Source organism: Oncorhynchus masou, chromosome 11 (assembly GCF_036934945.1).
Source record: "Oncorhynchus masou masou isolate Uvic2021 chromosome 11, UVic_Omas_1.1, whole genome shotgun sequence".
Classification (NCBI taxonomy): Eukaryota; Metazoa; Chordata; class Actinopteri; order Salmoniformes; family Salmonidae; genus Oncorhynchus; species Oncorhynchus masou.
This window is the reverse complement of record NC_088222.1, coordinates 14,438,507-14,457,293: the sequence shown is the minus strand read 5'-3', so window position 1 is coordinate 14,457,293 and position 18,787 is coordinate 14,438,507. Positions and strand designations below refer to the sequence as shown.

The following is an 18,787-nucleotide window of genomic DNA, read 5'->3' as shown; positions in this document are numbered from 1 at the left end:
GGGAGAGAGAGGCAGAGAGCAGAGAGAGAGAGGAGAGTGAGGAGAGGGGGGGAGAGAGAGAGAGAGAGAGAGAGAGAGAGAGGGAGAGAGGGAAGAGAGAAGGGAGAGAGGAGAGAGTGGGGGGATAAAGAGAGGAGAGAGTGGGGGGATAAAGAGAGGAGAGAGGGGGAGGGGGATAAAGAGAGGAGAGAGGGGGGATAAAGAGAGGAGAGGGGGGATAAAGAGAGGAGAGAGGGGGGATAAAGGGAGGAAAGAGGGAGAAGGGGGAGAGAGGGAAGAGAGAAGGGTGAGAGGAGAGAGGGGATACAGAGAGGAGAGAGAGAGAGAGAGGGGAGAGAGAGGAGTGTGTGGGTGGAAGCTCAATCTGAGTGTTTATGGAAGGCAGGAGTCAGTCAGTCCACTAGCTTATGATGTCAGTGTGTGTGTGTGTGTGTCAGTCGAGTTATATACTGCCTCTCTTTGAGGGAAGCTGTTGCCCCCGTGCCCTAGCACTGTGGGTTGAATCTAATCGAAAGGCTCCACAAGGGCCCTCGCCAAGCTGAAGCCAAGCCGGAAGCCATCTCCAGCTAGCAGTGCTTTCAGGTGGCTGGCGTGAGTGTAGGTGCAGTAGAATAGAACGTAGCCTATAGGCATTGCAGGCTTTGGCTATTCCTGCATGAACAATGATGTAAGACTATGATTGAGAGGCTGTAAATGAATACCACCCACAACCTGGGGCCCACACTCTGTTCTCTGTAAATCATGAAACCATCCTTATGTAATATGACTCAAATCTAATTGTATTCGTCACATGCTTTGTAAACAACAGGTCTTGACTAACGTTGAAATGCTTCGTTACCCTTCCCAACAATGCAGAGAAAGAAAATAGAGAAATATTAGTAAAAGTCAAACAAGATCAGCTCCTTCGTCTTGCTGATGTTGAGGGTAGAGTTTGTTGTCCTGGCAACACACTGCCAGGTCTCTGACCTCCTCCCTATAGGCTCCAATTTTAAGAGGACTCGCCCACTGTTGATGGAAGCGGGTCATTGTTACTAAAACATCTGTAGCTATCAGGAAAGATGTTTGTTTCTCAAGTTCCATTGATCAACTTTCAATGGTCATGATTTATGGTGAATTTGGCATTTCAATTGATTTATGTCCAATTGATGTATAATTTTTTTATTACCAATACATTGGTAACATTTACTTTCAGTTAATAGATTATTAAGTAAAACTAATAATCAGTAATGAAACAATAGTTGAAAATGTGATTGTTCATTTGGTTCTTGCCAAAATTTGTAATAATTGCATGACTGTAGTGCTTTAGTGTCACGATCGTTTGTAGAAACGGACCAAGGCCCAGCAGATGTTGAGTTCCACATCATTTTAATGATAAAGTGAAACTTACAAAGACAAAAACCAAATAAACAATAAACTAACAACAAACCGTGACTACCTGCTGCCTCTAATTACTACCACATCTACTTAAATGTGATCCCCAATTAGAGACAACGACTACCTGCTGCCTCTAATTGGGAATCACACACAATCACCAACATGGAAAAACAAACCTAGAACCCCACATATAAATAAACTAGACTACCCTCCCAGTCACGCCCTGATCCACTATACCATAGAAAATAAGGACTTTTATGGTCAGGATGTCACATTTAGTATTTTTATTTTTACTGTAAAGTATTTTCAAATGTAAAACCACAAGGTCTGAGACAATTTAGACATACAGTACCAGTCAAACGTTTGGACACCTACTCATTCAAGGATTTTTCTTTATTTTTACTATTTTCTACACTGTAGAATAATAGTGAAGACATAAAAACGATGAAATAACACATATAGAATTATGTAGTAACCAAAAAAGTATTCAACAAATCAAAATATATTTTAGATTCTTAAAAGTAGCCGCCCTTTGCCTTGATGACCGCTTTGCACGCTCTTGACATTCTCTCAACCAGCTTCACCTGGAACGCTTTTCCAACAGTCTTGAAGGAGTTCCCACATACAATGAGCACCAAATGACAGATTTCCACTGTTCTAATGTATGTTACTCATGTTTCTTGGCCCAAGCAAGTCTTTTCTTATCATTGGTGTTCTTTAGTAGTAGTTTCTTTGCAGCAATTCGACCATGAAGGCTTGATTCATGCAGTCTCTTCTGAACATATTCTTTATCCCTTTAAACTTGTGTATAAGACAGTAATTTTGGAATTGTTAGATTACTTGTTGGTTATTACTGCATTGTCAGAACTAGAAGCACAAGCATTTTGCTACACTCGCATTAACATCTGCTAACCATGTGTATGTGACAAATAAAATGTGATTTGATTTGCTGAGATGTGTTACTGTTAAGGTTTTCTTCCAGTGAAGGAGAGGAGGACCAAAATGCAGCGTGGTTATTTTGATACATGTTTAATAAAAGAATAAACACGAACAATACAAAACAAGTAAACCTAAACAGCCTTATCTTGTGCAAACAAACACAGAGACAGGAACAAACACCCACGAAACACTCAAAGAATATGGCTGCCTAAATATGGTTCCCAATCAGAGACAGCGATAAACACCTGCCTCTGATTGAGAACCACTTCAGCCAACCATAGACTTTTCTAGACAACCACACTATACCACAATCCCAATACCTACAAAACCCCAAGACAAAACACACTACATAATAAACCCATGTCACACCCTGGCCTGACCAAAATAATAAAGAAAACACAAAATACTAAGACCAGGGCATGACAGTTACATGAACTCTGTGAAGTGTTTATTTGGGCTGCAATTTCTGAGATGCAGTTAACTCTAATGAACTTATCCTCTGCAGCGTAGGTAAATATGGGTCTTCCTTTCCTGTGGCGGTCCTCATGAGAGCCAGTTTCATCATAGCCCTTGATGGCTTTTGCAACAGCACTTGAAGAAACTTTCAAAGTTCTAGAAATGTTCTGTATTGACTGATCTACTTTGAAGAATCTCAAATATATTTTGATTTGTTTTGGTTACTACATTGGTTACTTCCATATGTGTTATTTCATAGTGTTGGTGTATTTACTATTATTATATTTTGTAAAAAATAGTGAAATAAAGAAAAACATTTGAATGAGTAGGTGTGTCCAAACTTTTCACTGGTACTGCATTTTACACTCCATATGGCGTACCAGAGCTGTTGGAGAGCGCAAAAAACCTGCCCATGCCATATGCCTTCACACACTCCCTCTATCTCTCTAGCAAATGTCACTTTCACGTTTTCCTTCTCACAAAACATTATATGTAACATTATGGTCCAATGTCGTTCAAAGAGAATCGATGGCTGGCAAACTGACCAATGAGAGTGCGCGAACGTTTCGATTTTTCTGATTCTTCACTGTGATTGGCTTACTGCCATGCAGAACGATCCGCCTCTAAGCCTATTATAGGCTGTTTCACCGCTTTCTGTAAGTCATTTGAATACGTCTGGTCGTGGTCACAGTTTCAAATTACTTGTGATTCGAAGGACTGCATGGACACAATGGATGGACCATACGAATAGGAATTTCACCATCTGAAAACACTGATCGGTAGTATTCGTATGCTTTTTGTGCACATATTACCGAGGAAATATGTGATTTGAAGATGAATTTCTTTCATATGATATTATTTTGCAAAGACTTGGAATAGCTGTATTTACACATTGTCTGTTAGTTTTTTCTAGTCGGGGTAAGTTGATCACAATATGTCCATTATGAAAGTCTTATTATTTGTAACAAGGAAACATGCTGGGACCTTTCCAGACAAAGTGTTAGGCTATGCTATGCATTCCCAATAGATTTCTAATGACAGTGCTTTCATTGGGGTTGAGGGTTGCACTTTGAATGAAGGCAAAAACGGCTTATGATGGCAGATCTTGACTTTTACAAACAAAAATTCTTTGCAAAATCACTTACAAATCCCAGTCACTTATATATGATATAATTACAGCAAATTTCAGTTGTTTTGTACTTCAATTGTGTTATTGTTTTGCTTCAGTCTGCAGCATAATGCCTGCCTGTGTAATTACTTGCCTGGCATGCATTAGCCTACGTTACTCACTAGTGTTGTGACAGAGTGTGGTTCAGCTCTATGGAAGACTGCTTTCCACATAATACGACCGCGCGAGTCAAGAGTAATAAACAGGACCAGGGAAGTGGGTTGGGTGGGTTGTGATTATCCTGTCTGTGCTACAGTACAGTACATTGGTTAGTTAGCTTGCTACAGTTAGCTGGATACTGGGCTGAGAAACATAACAGGGTGAGACATGAGATTTCTTAAACAATATCCATCTTATTAGATACTATCTTATTTTATTACTCTACATTTGCTTCTCTATCATATTTTAGTTCTTATCTTTTTCTAGACTAGGGAACAGGCAAAACAAGGTGGGACATGTGAGGGAATGAGATTTTATTCCCTCCATTTTATAAACAGTATCCATCTTATTGGACGTTATATCCAAGATAGATACAGTATAATGTACTGTAAATCAGTCTTATTTTCTGACTGTTATTTTATTGGCTCCTTTATCAGATAGATTGAGTTCTTATCTGTTTCCACATAAACCTTTAAACCCATTCAACCCCAGCCAGGCTAGTTTAGTGTAAACCTGTTGAGTCAGTCAGAGAATGTCACTTTCATTCAAATGTAGTAGGTCTATCTAGTACAGTGTAAAGGGGTTACTGTGAATTTGATAGTAGCTTACAGGGAGCTCGGGGGCAAGTAAAATTCTATATTTCATATTACAGTACTCCTACTTTAATACAAAGACGGTATCAAAGCAAGTGCTATGTAATGACACAAGAACAATACCGTAAAATTGACTGTATTATATGGTTTTTAAAAAAGAAGTAAATGCTACTGTAATGGGATTGGATGAATGAAATTCATTGAGGGGAGGGGTTTGTATTTCACAGTAATTCACTGTCAATACAAGGGATTGGTGCAAGCAGGTTGGCTCCTAGGTAAAGTGTTTTTACACATAACAGTATATTATTTCATATTTGGTGTTTTAGATCACTTGCACTTCTAGAGGCCTTAAGAACGGCTTCCAAACTGCAGCGACTACAGGGCAAAACAGACCAAAAGGACATGAAAAAAATGCTCAAACATTACTGTTTAAGACTTGCTGCCGTTCCAATCTGTCCCCTATACAAATTGATGGGGCACTATAACCACATATGCGTTAAATTGGTACAGCATTTTCACTCACTGGTGCAACGACTATAGCCTCTTACAAGGCACTCCTCAAAATATGTCAACGAGCCAGAAACAACAATAACATGCACCCACTAGTGGTCACTGTATTATGTGGTTTGGAATTACAGTACCATTCAAAATACAGCAATTATTTCCCCGTCCACAACATTTTCCCACAATGCATCATCATTTACAGTATGATACAGTATTGTTGATAATACCCAACATTACCATATCATTGACTGTTATCCAGTTACAGCGTAGATCTAATCTTTACTGTGTGGGGGGTCCCTGTAGTAGTAATGCTGGGTGGTGATTGGTTGAATAGCTCTTGTGTTTCCGATCGTCAGCTCCTGTTGTAGCAGGTCACCTTAAAGGCCACGTTGCAAATGCAGCGACGGAGCTTTGTTTTCTACGTCGTTCTACGTACTTTTGTGCGGCTCAAATATTGGAATGGACTGTATACAACGCTCCGTGGCTCTGTTCGCGTTGGGTCCTTTAGCCCTGTTTTAACAGAGTAAAGAAGAAAGCACCTTTAATCTCTTAGATCAGGGTTAGAATGTGCCAGGATGTCGGATGAATGAGACAGTGGCATAAACATGCTTATACCAGCATGGTGTAGACTAAAGACTCAGCAGTAGAAGGGATATGAGACAGTGACACAGTCAGGCTTATACCAGCATGGTGTAGACTAAAGACTCAGCAGTAGAAGGGATATGAGACAGTGACACAGTCAGGCTTATACCGGCATGGTGTAGACTAAAGACTCAGCAGTAGAAGGGATATGAGACAGTGACACAGTCAGGCTTATACCAGCATGGTGTAGACTAAAGACTCAGCAGTAGAAGGGATATGAGACAGTGACACAGTAAGGCTTATACCAGCATGGTGTAGACTAAAGACTCAGCAGTAGAAGGGATATGAGACAGTGACACAGTCAGGCTTATACCAGCATGGTGTAGACTAAAGACTCAGCAGTAGAAGGGATATGAGACAGTGACACAGTCAGGCTTATACCGGCATGGTGTAGACTAAAGACTCAGCAGTAGAAGGGATATGAGACAGTGACACAGTCAGGCTTATACCGGCATGGTGTAGACTAAAGACTCAGCAGTAGAAGGGATATGAGACAGTGACACAGTCAGGCTTATACCAGCATGGTGTAGACTAAAGACTCAGCAGTAGAAGGGATATGAGACAGTGACACAGTAAGGCTTATACCGGCATGGTGTAGATTAAAGACTCAGCAGTAGAAGGGATATGAGACAGTGACACAGTCAGGCTTATACCGGCATGGTGTAGACTAAAGACTCAGCAGTAGAAGGGATATGAGACAGTGACACAGTCAGGCTTATACCGGCATGGTGTAGACTAAAGACTCAGCAGTAGAAGGGATATGAGACAGTGACACAGTCAGGCTTATACCGGCATGGTGTAGACTAAAGACTCAGCAGTAGAAGGGATATGAGACAGTGACACAGTCAGGCTTATACCGGCATGGTGTAGACTAAAGACTCAACAGTAGAAGGGATATGAGACAGTGACACAGTCAGGCTTATACCGGCATGGTGTAGACTAAAGACTCAGCAGTAGAAGGGATATGAGACAGTGACACAGTCAGGCTTATACCGGCATGGTGTAGACTAAAGACTCAGCAGTAGAAGGGATATGAGACAGTGACACAGTCAGGCTTATACCGGCATGGTGTAGACTAAAGACTCAGCAGTAGAAGGGATATGAGACAGTGACACAGTCAGGCTTATACCAGCATGGTGTAGACTAAAGACTCAGCAGTAGAAGGGATATGAGACAGTGACACAGTAAGGCTTATACCGGCATGGTGTAGATTAAAGACTCAGCAGTAGAAGGGATATGAGACAGTGACACAGTCAGGCTTATACCGGCATGGTGTAGACTAAAGACTCAGCAGTAGAAGGGATATGAGACAGTGACACAGTAAGGCTTATACCAGCATGGTGTAGACATACAGTAATAGGGTGACATTATAGTAACTTCACACACACTGCTAGTACTTATTACATAAGTTGTTACAGTTCAGCTTTTCTCTCTCTCTTACACACGCAAGCATGCACGCACACATGCACACACACACACACACACACACACACACACACACACACACACACACACACACACACACACACAGACACACACAATATCTTTCTTCGGGAAATAACACTGAATTGAAACCATGAAAAATAAAGTGATCAGTTAGGAGTTTAAGAGAAGAACAACAAAGATTGAACATGGTTTTTATATTTTCACATCTCTTCAACAGGTCAACATGCCTCCCACGACACCGTATGCTGGCAAGTTCAGTACCAGCACTTATAACAACAATATTCATCTCCACAAATACCACCAGCCCATGGAAGTGAGCTACGGGGACATGTGCTACCATGACAACAGTCTTGCTTCTGGCTCCCTGGAGGCCCTAATACAACATTTAGTTCCCACAGTGGACTACTACCCTGACGTGAGTGCTATCTCTGCTCCAAGAACAACAACAAAAACAACATAAACATGAACAATGGAATCATACAAACATATTTGGGGTTATGATAGGGTAAAAACAGGCTCAATGCATGAGAAGTTCTATTCTTCAAGAACACGATGCTAGTGCTTTTATCTCTGGTCCAATATGATCTCTCAGGGGGACTCTAATGACAACAACAAAAACATAAATGATGGACTTTTATTATGGACAAATAGAATACAGCTATATTCTGTGTTGTGTGTACTAATGAAGTCCATAAAGCATTCATAAGTTCTATCCTTCAAGAATGAATGGGTACAGTATAGTATTAGCTGATTTCACAACTGAATAGCAGGAAAGGTGCCAGTATGTGCTGGGTTTATGCTGGGTTGATACTGGGTTTATGCTGAGTTGAGACTGGGTTTATGCTGGGTTGATACTGGGTTTATGCTGGGTTGATACTGGGTTTATGCTGAGTTGATACTGGGTTTATGCTGGGTTGATACTGGGTTTATTCTGGGTTGATACTGGGTTTATGCTGAGTTGAGACTGGCTTTATGCTGAGTTGAGACTGGCTTTATGCTGAGTTGAGACTGGCTTTATGCTGGGTTGATACTGGCTTTATGCTGGGTTGATACTGGCTTTATGCTGGGTTGAGACTGGCTTTATGCTGAGTTGATACTGGCTTTATGCTGGGTTGATACTGGCTTTATGCTGAGTTGATACTGGCTTTATGCTGAGTTGATACTGGCTTTATGCTGAGTTGATACTGGCTTTATGCTGGGTTGATACTGGCTTTATTCTGGGGTGATACTTGGTTTATTCTGGGGTGATACTGGCTTTATGCTGTGTTGATACTGGCTTTATGCTGGGTTGATACTGGCTTTATTCTGGGGTGATACTGGCTTTATGCTGTGTTGATACTGGCTTTATGCTGGGTTGATACTGGCTTTATGCTGGGTTGAGACTGGCTTTATGCTGAGTTGATACTGGCTTTATGCTGTGTTGATACTGGCTTTATGCTGGGTTGATACTGGCTTTATGCTGGGTTGATACTGGCTTTATGCTGGGTTGATACTGGCTTTATGCTGGGTTGATACTGGCTTTATGCTGGGTTGATACTGGCTTTATGCTGGGTTGAGACTGGCTTTATGCTGAGTTGATACTGGCTTTATGCTGAGTTGATACTGGCTTTATGCTGGGTTGATACTGGCTTTATGCTGGGGTGATGCTGGCTTTATTCTGGGTTGATACTGGCTTTATGCTGAGTTGATACTGGCTTTATTCTGGGGTGATACTGGGTTTATGCTGTGTTGATACTGGCTTTATGCTGGGTTGATACTGGCTTTATTCTGGGGTGATACTGGCTTTATGCTGTGTTGATACTGGCTTTATGCTGAGTTGATACTGGCTTTATTCTGGGTTGATACTGGCTTTATGCTGGGTTGATACTGGCTTTATGCTGAGTTGATACTGGCTTTATGCTGAGTTGATACTGGCTTTATGCTGTGTTGATACTGGCTTTATGCTGAGTTGATACTGGCTTTATGCTGAGTTGATACTGGCTTTATGCTGAGTTGATACTGGCTTTATGCTGAGTTGATACTGGCTTTATGCTGAGTTGATACTGGCTTTATGCTGAGTTGATACTGGCTTTATGCTGAGTTGATACTGGCTTTATGCTGAGTTGATACTGGCTTTATTCTGAGTTGATACTGGCTTTATTCTGGGGTGATACTGGCTTTATGCTGAGTTGATACTGGCTTTATGCTGAGTTGATACTGGCTTTATGCTGAGTTGATACTGGCTTTATGCTGAGTTGATACTGGCTTTATGCTGAGTTGAGACTGGCTTTATGCTGAGTTGAGACTGGCTTTATGCTGAGTTGAGACTGGCTTTATGCTGAGTTGAGACTGGCTTTATGCTGAGTTGAGACTGGCTTTATGCTGAGTTGAGACTGGCTTTATGCTGAGTTGAGACTGGCTTTATGCTGAGTTGAGACTGGCTTTATGCTGAGTTGAGACTGGCTTTATGCTGAGTTGAGACTGGCTTTATGCTGAGTTGAGACTGGCTTTATGCTGAGTTGAGACTGGCTTTATGCTGAGTTGATACTGGCTTTATGCTGGGTTGAGACTGGCTTTATTCTGGGGTGATACTGGCTTTATTCTGGGGTGATACTGGCTTTATGCTGGGGTGATACTGGCTTTATGCTGGGTTGATACTGGCTTTATGCTGGGTTGATACTGGCTTTATGCTGGGTTGATACTGGCTTTATGCTGGGTTGATACTGGCTTTATGCTGGGTTGATACTGGGTTTATGCTGGGTTGATACTGGCTTTATGCTGGGTTGATACTGGCTTTATGCTGGGTTGATACTGGCTTTATTCTGGGGTGATACTGTCTTTATGCTGGGTAGATACTGGCTTTATGCTGGGTTGATACTGGCTTTATACTGGGTTGATGACAACATGAGTTGTTGTTGATTATCTTTTTTCTTGTTCTCCATCAGAGGTCCTACGTCTTCACCTTCCTGCTGAGTTCCCGTCTCTTCCTCCACCCCTACGAGCTCATGTCTCGGCTTTGTCACCTGTGTGTGGAGCAGCATCGATCTGGAGACTTGCTGCAGACACTTGATACACAGACAAACACGCAGCACAAACCTGCAGACACACACAAACACACAGTGCAGACACACACGCATGCATACACAGACAAACACGCAGACACAAACCTGCAGGAACGCACACACAAACACACAGTGCAGACACACACGCATGCATACACAGACAAACACGCAGACACAAACCTGCAGGAACGCACACACAAACACACAGTGCAGACACACACGCATGCAGACACACACGCATACACAGACAAACACGCAGACACAAACCTGCAGGAACGCACACACAAACACACAGTGCAGACACACACGCATGCATACACAGACAAACACGCAGACACAAACCTGCAGGAACGCACACACAAACACACAGTGCAGACACACACGCATGCATACACAGACAAACACGTTCACAAACCTAGGAACACACACAAACACACAGTGCAGACACACACTTGCATTACAGACAAACACGTCTCACACCTGGCATGTCACAAACACACTTGTTGTCCTCAGATCAGACAAACGGGACAAACCTGCTCCAAACAAACACACAGCTGCTGACTGAGTGGACAGAGACGTTTCCCTATGACTTCAGAGATGAGAGGATGATGCACTGCCTGAAAGAGATGAGCCATCATCTGGCCAGAGGAGATGAGGTCAGCCCCCTGACATAACCTTTAACTGACTGACTCATTAGAGATGACAATAGACGTGACATCAGACATCTAATATGACCAGTTGCAGTTGAGTTTGACATCAGACATCTAATTTGACCAGTTACAGTTGAGTTTGACATCAGACATCTAATTTGACCAGTTACAGTTGAGTTTGACATCAGACATCTAATTTAGACACCTACTCATTTCAGGGTTTTTCTTTATTGTTACTATTTTCTACATTGTAGAACAGTAGTAAAGACATCAAAACTATAAAATAACACATATGGAATCATGTAGTAACCAAAAAAGTGTTAAACAAATCAAAATATATTTTATATTTGTGATTCTTCAAAGTAGCCACCCTTTTCCTTGATGACAGCTTTGCACACTCGTGACATTTTTTTGACTGGTACTGTGTGTGTCACTCATGTGTTACTGTATGTCATTATATGTGTTCCATGGGTTCCACGTGTTCCATGTATTATATGTGTTATATCAGTATAGATACAGATGTCAGATCTTAATTTGAGCCCATTTGCTACAGCAGGAAAATTATCCTGCAGCAACAGGAAATGTGAATTATTTATGTGTATTTTTAATGGAATTTTTTTTTGTAGAGTTTTATACATTTTTCGTTAGGGTAAATCAAGTCTGATATTAAGTGGAAATTACAAACTTTAGAATACTTTTTAAATTTGAATACACAATAAGTTTAATGTTCTACTGTGCAGGAAAATTGTCAGCAACAAAAGAGTGATCAAATTAAAATCCTACATTTGTAGCATAGGAGGTGAAAATACACACCCATAACAAGTTCACACATTCCAGAGCCAGATAATGAACTCAGTGCCCTCGTCATTGTATCAGCACAAATAAAAATATTCCTGGATATGGATTTCTCTCTCTTGTGACTATACAAGTATACATTGATGTACAGATGTAGGATCGTAATTTGAGCCTATTTGCTACAGCAGGAAAATAATCCTGCAACAACAGGAAATGTTAATTATTATGTGGATAATTAATGAACATTTTTGTAAGGGTTGATACATGTTTCACAAGGGAAAATCAAGTCTGAAATTTCAAAGTGGAAATTACAAACTTCAGAAGCCTTTTAAAACCTCAAATACACTACAAGTTTTAAATGTCACGCCCTGACCTTAGAGAGCCTTTTTATTTCTCTATTTGGTTAGGTCAGGGTGTGATTTGGGTGGACATTCTAGTTATCAATTTCTTTGTTGGCCGGGTATGGTTCCCAATCAGAGGCAGCTGTCTATCGTTGTTTCTGATTGGGGATCATACTTAGGCAGCCCCTTTTCCCACCTTAGTTTGTGGGATCTTGTTTATGCATTGTGCTGTCTAGCCCTGCAGAACTTTACAGTCGGTTTGTATTTTGGTGTAGTTCAGTATTAAAAATCATGAAAACTTTCCACGCTCTACTTTGGTCTCATTCATCTAACGACGGACGTAACATTAAGATCTTACATCTGTAAGTATATGATATCTATAGATATGGATTTTCCTTCCTGTTTGTGCTGAACTAGAATATGTAGAAATATACGGTATATATATATTAAATTTCATATCCTCTTTCCGTTGAGTTCAGTACATAACTTGAGCTCCTCTTTACGTTGTTATATCAGTATGCATATACAGTACATTCTCAATTAACAGTTTATTAGGTACACCCATCTAGTACTGGGTCAGACCCCCCCTTTGCCTCCAAAACAGCCTGAATTCTTTGGGGCATGAATTCTATAAGGTGTGGCGTTCAAACGTTGCTCCATTTGTATCAAGGGCCGTAACGTGTGCCTGGAAAACATTCCCCACACCATTACACCACCGCCACCAGCCTGTTCTGTTGACACCAGGCAGGATGGGGCCATGGACTCATGCTGCTTACGCCTGCTTACTCCTGACTCTGCCATCGGCATGACTCATCAGGAACCAGGATTCATTGGACCAGGCTATGTTTTTCCAGTCCTCAATTGTCCAGTGTTGTTGATCACGTGCCAACTGGAGCCGCATCATGTTTTTAGCTGATAGGAGTGGAACCCAGTGTGGTCGTCTGCTGCAATATCCCATCTGTGATACGGACCGGCGAGTTGTGTGTTCCAAGATTCTATTCTGCACACCACTGTTGTACTGCACCGTTATTGCCTGTTTGTGGCAGGCCTGTTAGCTTGCAGGATTCTTGCTATTCTCTTTAGACTTCTAAATCAACGAGCTGTTTTCGCCCACAGGACTGCCGCTGACTGGATGTTTTTTGTTTGTTTCACCATTCTCTGTAAACCGTATACACTTGTGTGTGAAAAGCCCAGGAGGCAATCGAACAGTAACTGAATACCTTGATGCCTGTCTGCCTGCTTTATATAGCAAGCCCCGGGCCATGTGACTCACTGTCTGTAGGAGCAAACCATTTTCATGATCTGGGGGGTGTAACTAATAAACTGGCCACTGAGTGTAGGATTAACTCTACCTACATGTACATACTACCTCAACTAACCGTACATTGACTCTGTACCTCAACTATTTAATTACTTGTTACTTTTATCTCTTATTCTTATCCACATGTTTTTTAAATGCACTGCCCCCACACATTGACTCTGTACTAACATTTGATGTGATTTCATGACCCCGGTTGTTGATATCATACATGTAGGTAGATATAATATCCTCTCTCTCTGATGTGTTTATTTATATTATTATATCCGATCATTAATACAGTATGATGTTTATATCAGTACTTTATATCAGTACTCCTATGTTTATATCAGTACTATCTCTCTCTGATGTTTATATCAGTACTCATATCTCTGATATACATGGTTTATTTATATCATTTATTTATCCACGACTGCTGCTATTTTTATATCATTATCTTGATGTTTATATCAGTTTTATCTCTTGTTTATTCTTATCCATGTTTATATCATACTCATCTCTCTCTGATGTTTTTTACTAAATGCATCTCTCTATGATGTTTATATCAGTACTCATCTCTCTCTGATGTTTATATCAGTACTCATGGTTTAATCATTACATTTAAGTCTTTCTGAGCATTTCACTGATGTTTATATCAGTACTATGTTTATATCAACATGTTTATATCAGTATTCTGCAGTATTCCTCTCTCTGATGTTTATATCAGTACTCATCTCTCTCTGATGTTTTATATCAATACTCCTCTCTCTCTGATGTTTATATCAGTACTCCTCTCTCTCTGATGTTTATATCAATACTCCTCTCTCTGATGTTTATATCAGTACTCATCTCTCTCCGATGTTTATATCAGTACTCATCTCTCTATGATGTTTATATCAGTACTCATCTCTCTCTGATGTTTATATCAGTACTCATATCTCTATGATGGTTTACATTTACATTACATTTAAGTCATTTAGCAGACGCTCTTATCCAGAGCGACTCTTGATGTTTATATCAGTACTCGATCTCTATGTTTATATCAGTACTCATCTCTCTCTGATGTTTATATCAGTACTCATCTCTCTCTTCTCATCTCTCTCTGATGTTTATATCAGTTTATGTTTATATCAGTACTCCTCTCTCTACTCATCTCTCTCTGATGTTTATATCAGTACTCATCTCTCTCTGATGTTTATATCAGTACTCATATCTCTCTATGATGTTTATATCAGTACTCATCTCTCTGATGTTTATATCAGTACTCATCTCTCTCTGATGTTTATATCAGTACTCATCTCTCTCTGATGTTTATATCAGTACTCATCTCTCTCTGATGTTTATATCAGTACTCATCTCTCTCTGATGTTTATATCAGTACTCCTCTCTCTGATGTTTATATCAGTACTCATCTCTCTCTGATGTTTATATCAGTACTCCTCTCTCTCTGATGTTTATATCAGTACTCATCTCTCTCTGATGTTTATATCAGTACTCATATATCAGTACTCATCTCTCTCTGATGTTTATATCAGTACTCATCTTACTCTCTGATGTTTATATCAGTACTCTCTGATGTTTATATCAGTACTCATCTCTCTCTGATGTTTATATCAGTACTCATCTCTCTCTGATCTCTCTGATGTTTATATCAGTACTCATCTCTCTCTGATGTTTATATCAGTACTCATCTCTCTCTGATGTTTATATCAGTACTCATCTCTCTCTGATGTTTATATCAGTACTCATCTCTCTCTGATGTTTATATCAGTACTCATCTCTCTATGATGTTTATATCAGTACTCATCTCTCTCTGATGTTTATATCAGTACTCATATCTCTATGATGGTTTACATTTACATTACATTTAAGTCATTTAGCAGACGCTCTTATCCAGAGCGACTTACAAATTGGTTTATATCAGTACTCGTATCTCTATGATGGTTTATATCAGTACTCATCTCTCTCTGATGTTTATATCAGTACTCATCTCTCTCTGATGTTTATATCAGTACTCATCTCTCTCTGATGTTTATATCAGTACTCATCTCTCTCTGATGTTTATATCAGTACTCATCTCTCTCTGATGTTTATATCAGTACTCATATCTCTCTATGATGTTTATATCAGTACTCATCTCTCTATGATGTTTATATCAGTACTCATCTCTCTTTACATGTACTCATGTTTATATCAGTACTACATATCTCTCTGATGGTTTATATCAGTACTCATGTTTTATCTCTATGATGGTTTATGTTTATTTACATTACATTTAAGTCATTTAGTATCTCAAATATATCTCTGATGTTTATATCAGTACTCATCTCTCTCTGATGTTTATATCAGTACTCATCTCTCTCTGATGTTTATATCAGTACTCATCTCTCTCTGATGTTTATATCAGTACTCATCTCTCTCTATGATGTTTATATCAGTACTCATATCTCTGATGTTTATCAGTACTCATATCTCTCTGTTTATATCAGTACTCATCTCTCTCTATAATGTTTATATCAGTACTCATGGCGGGCCATGCAGCAGATGACTCAGCGGTTGATCCAGAGATTGGCGGCTCTGCGTCAGTATGAGGAGGCGATTGCCACGCTCAACGCCTCCGCAGCAGAGAGACCCACCGCTCTGAAGGCCAAGCAGCAGAACGGACATCGGAATGATGTCCTTAGTGTCTGTGATGATGCCTTTATACTAGCCCAGCAGCTCACACACATTGAACTGGTGAGGAGAGATTATATTGTATATGTACCTTCTAGACATGTGGTGTTCAGAGAAGTTGAAACTGAATGGCATTTCTGTTTGAATTAGAAGTTATTGTTAACTTAAAGTTTCTCTTAAACTTGATCCATCAAGTAACGTGACTGTAAGAATATTGAGTTTGTTATTTTTCCAATTCCAGGACAGACTGAGTTTTATTGGACCAGAGGAGTTCATCCAAGCCTTTGGTGTGAAAGATCCCCTGGTTAACCATAAGGTAGGCCTGGTCCACTACCGTGTACATAACATTGTCCACTACCTTCCACTGGTTGCATAAGAGACCATATGTCAGTCATTAGGGGGAGGTTACCGAATGTGTTGTGGCTGACTATCATTGTGTTTGTCACGGATTACTAAGGTGGGTGGAATCAGGCGCAGAAAACAGGTTTCAGTTATTAGACAGTTTTTTTCTCCGGCGCACAAAACAACGGTCAACCCAACACACAGGGTGAATCATCCAACGCAGGACCAAAATAGTCCGGAGAATAAAACTCATGAACACCACCAAATAACAGAAATACAAAAACAACAGACAAACGAAAAAGGGATCGGTAGTGGCTCGTAGGACGGTGACGATGACCGCCGAGCACCGCCCGAACAGGCAGGGGAGCCAACTTCGGCGGAAGTCGTGACAGTGTTAGCCTGTTAACAATCATCAACAGAATACATCACAACAAGTAGCCAAGAACTGACTGAGAGAAACAACTCTAGACCACATTAATTTTACAAGGAAATTAACAGATTTCACTGGATTGCTCCAACAGCAGTTTAATGTTGCAATCCAGCTAATAAGTTGAAAAGTAACCATGAACTTTCTTTCCCCCTCAGAGTTTCTTCCAAAAACGCAAGACTACTAACCTGGAGGCCTATGTAGCTTGGTTTAACAGACTCAGCTACCTGGTGGCTACTGAAATTTGCATGGTGAGTGCTCTCTGTCTTTCTTACTTACGTTCTGTCTCTCTCTCTTGCTCTCGCTCTCTGTCTCTCTCCCCACAACCATTCTCTTTCTGTCATCCATTCTTTCTGACTCTGTTCCCATGGTTTTGTGTTTTTCTTCCTTCCAGCCTGTAAAGAAGAAGCATAGAGCCCGGGCCTTGGAGTTCTTCATAGATGTGGCTAGAGAATGCTATAACATCGGCAACTTCAACTCACTCATGGCCATCATCAGTAAGTTACAATACAGGGCTCTAGAATAATTTCTATATTCTGCAATAGTATGCTAAGAATTGGACTTTCAGTTTACTTCCTGAATTCCCTGAATTGAAGTGGAATTGATCCCCAAACCCTGGTCTCTTCTCCACATAGGCGGAATGAACATGAGTCCTGTGTCCCGACTGAAGAAGACCTGGAGCAAAGTCAACACAGACAAATTTGACATACTGGAGCACCAAATGGACCCTTCCAGTAACTTCAGCAACTACCGTACTGCCCTGCGAGGAGCCACCCAGAGGTCTATTACAGCACACAGCAACCAGGAGAAAATAGTCATTCCATTCTTCAGCCTTCTCATCAAGGACATCTACTTCCTCAATGAGGGATGTGCCAGCCGACTACCCAACGGTCATGTGAACTTTGAGGTGAGTCTTACTGTAATGTACGGGATGCATTATTGTTGGGGTTATTGATAATGACAATACTCATCTTCTACTATGCTTTTAGTAGTGGGCAAACGGGCGTTGTTGTCAATATTGTTCATTTCCTGTTTCTCTATAGAAACTGTGGGACCTGGCGAAGCAGGTCAGTGAGTTCCTGGTGTGGCGTCAGGTGATGTGTCCCTTTGAGAGAGACAGGAAGATCCTCCAATACCTGGTCACTACACCTGTCTTTACCGAGGATGAGCTCCACTTGGCCTCCTATGAGACCGAAGGTCCAGAGAACCACCTGGAAAAGGACAGTCGGAGGTCTCTCAGGTGTGTAACTGTACTTTAGTTCACTTTACTTTAGTTCACTTTACTAACTTAATGTCAACTTCAATCAAGGTTTTGCACTCATATAATACCATTGTGTGATGTGTCCTGTGTTTCAGGACATCCCTACTGCATAGAGAGCATCGTTGAGTGACGGTCATGAGTGTGACACTGGGCGATCCTCTTTTGCTACGAGAGGCTCACGGTTGATAGAGTCTGGAAGATTAAGATTTTCACAAAGGATGGGGAGAATAACTGTTTCAAGCACTCAGATTAATGATGCCTCCTATGGCTGGAGAACTGAAAAGCCTGCCTCTCGCACTGTACATTAACAGATGATTCATTTGTAACATGTCTACCCACACAGTATTACAGTTCTTTTACAGATGATTCATTTGTAACATGTCTACCCACACAGTATGACAGTTATTTTACAGATGATTCATTTGTAACATGTCTACCCACACAGTATGACAGTTATTTTACAGATGATTCATTTGTAACATGTCTACACACAGTATGACAGTTATTTTACAGATGTAACATGTCTACCCACACAGTATGACAGTTATTTTACAGATGATTCATTTGTAACATGTCTACCCACACAGTATGACAGTTATTTTACAGATGATTCATTTGTAACATGTCTACCCACACAGTATGACAGTTATTTTACAGATGATTCATTTGTAACATGTCT

The 18,787-nt window shown here is 40.6% G+C and overlaps 1 protein-coding gene across 1 annotated transcript; it reads left to right on the top strand.

Annotated features, from left to right (window-relative positions):
* Positions 1-3,433: 3,433 nt before the first annotated feature.
* On the top strand, positions 3,434-18,595 carry LOC135548157 (ras-GEF domain-containing family member 1B-B-like). Its single transcript, XM_064977476.1, has 11 exons — positions 3,434-3,687; positions 7,499-7,696; positions 10,206-10,318; positions 10,831-10,978; positions 15,926-16,141; positions 16,320-16,394; positions 17,006-17,098; positions 17,242-17,344; positions 17,483-17,754; positions 17,891-18,087; positions 18,204-18,595. Exons 2-11 carry the CDS (start codon positions 7,505-7,507, stop codon positions 18,232-18,234), a joined length of 1,440 nt encoding a protein of 479 aa, XP_064833548.1. The 5' UTR covers positions 3,434-3,687; positions 7,499-7,504; the 3' UTR covers positions 18,235-18,595.
* Positions 18,596-18,787: the final 192 nt, after the last annotated feature.

Coding starts and splice junctions, on each gene's coding strand:
- LOC135548157 (XM_064977476.1), top strand. CDS start 7,505: ATGCCTCCCACGACACCGTATGCTGGCAAGTTCAGTACCAGCACTTAT. Junction 10,979..15,925: donor ATCTGGCCAGAGGAGATGAG/GTCAGCCCCCTG, acceptor TGTTTATATCAG/TACTCATGGCGGGCCATGCA. Junction 17,755..17,890: donor ACGGTCATGTGAACTTTGAG/GTGAGTCTTACT, acceptor GTTTCTCTATAG/AAACTGTGGGACCTGGCGAA.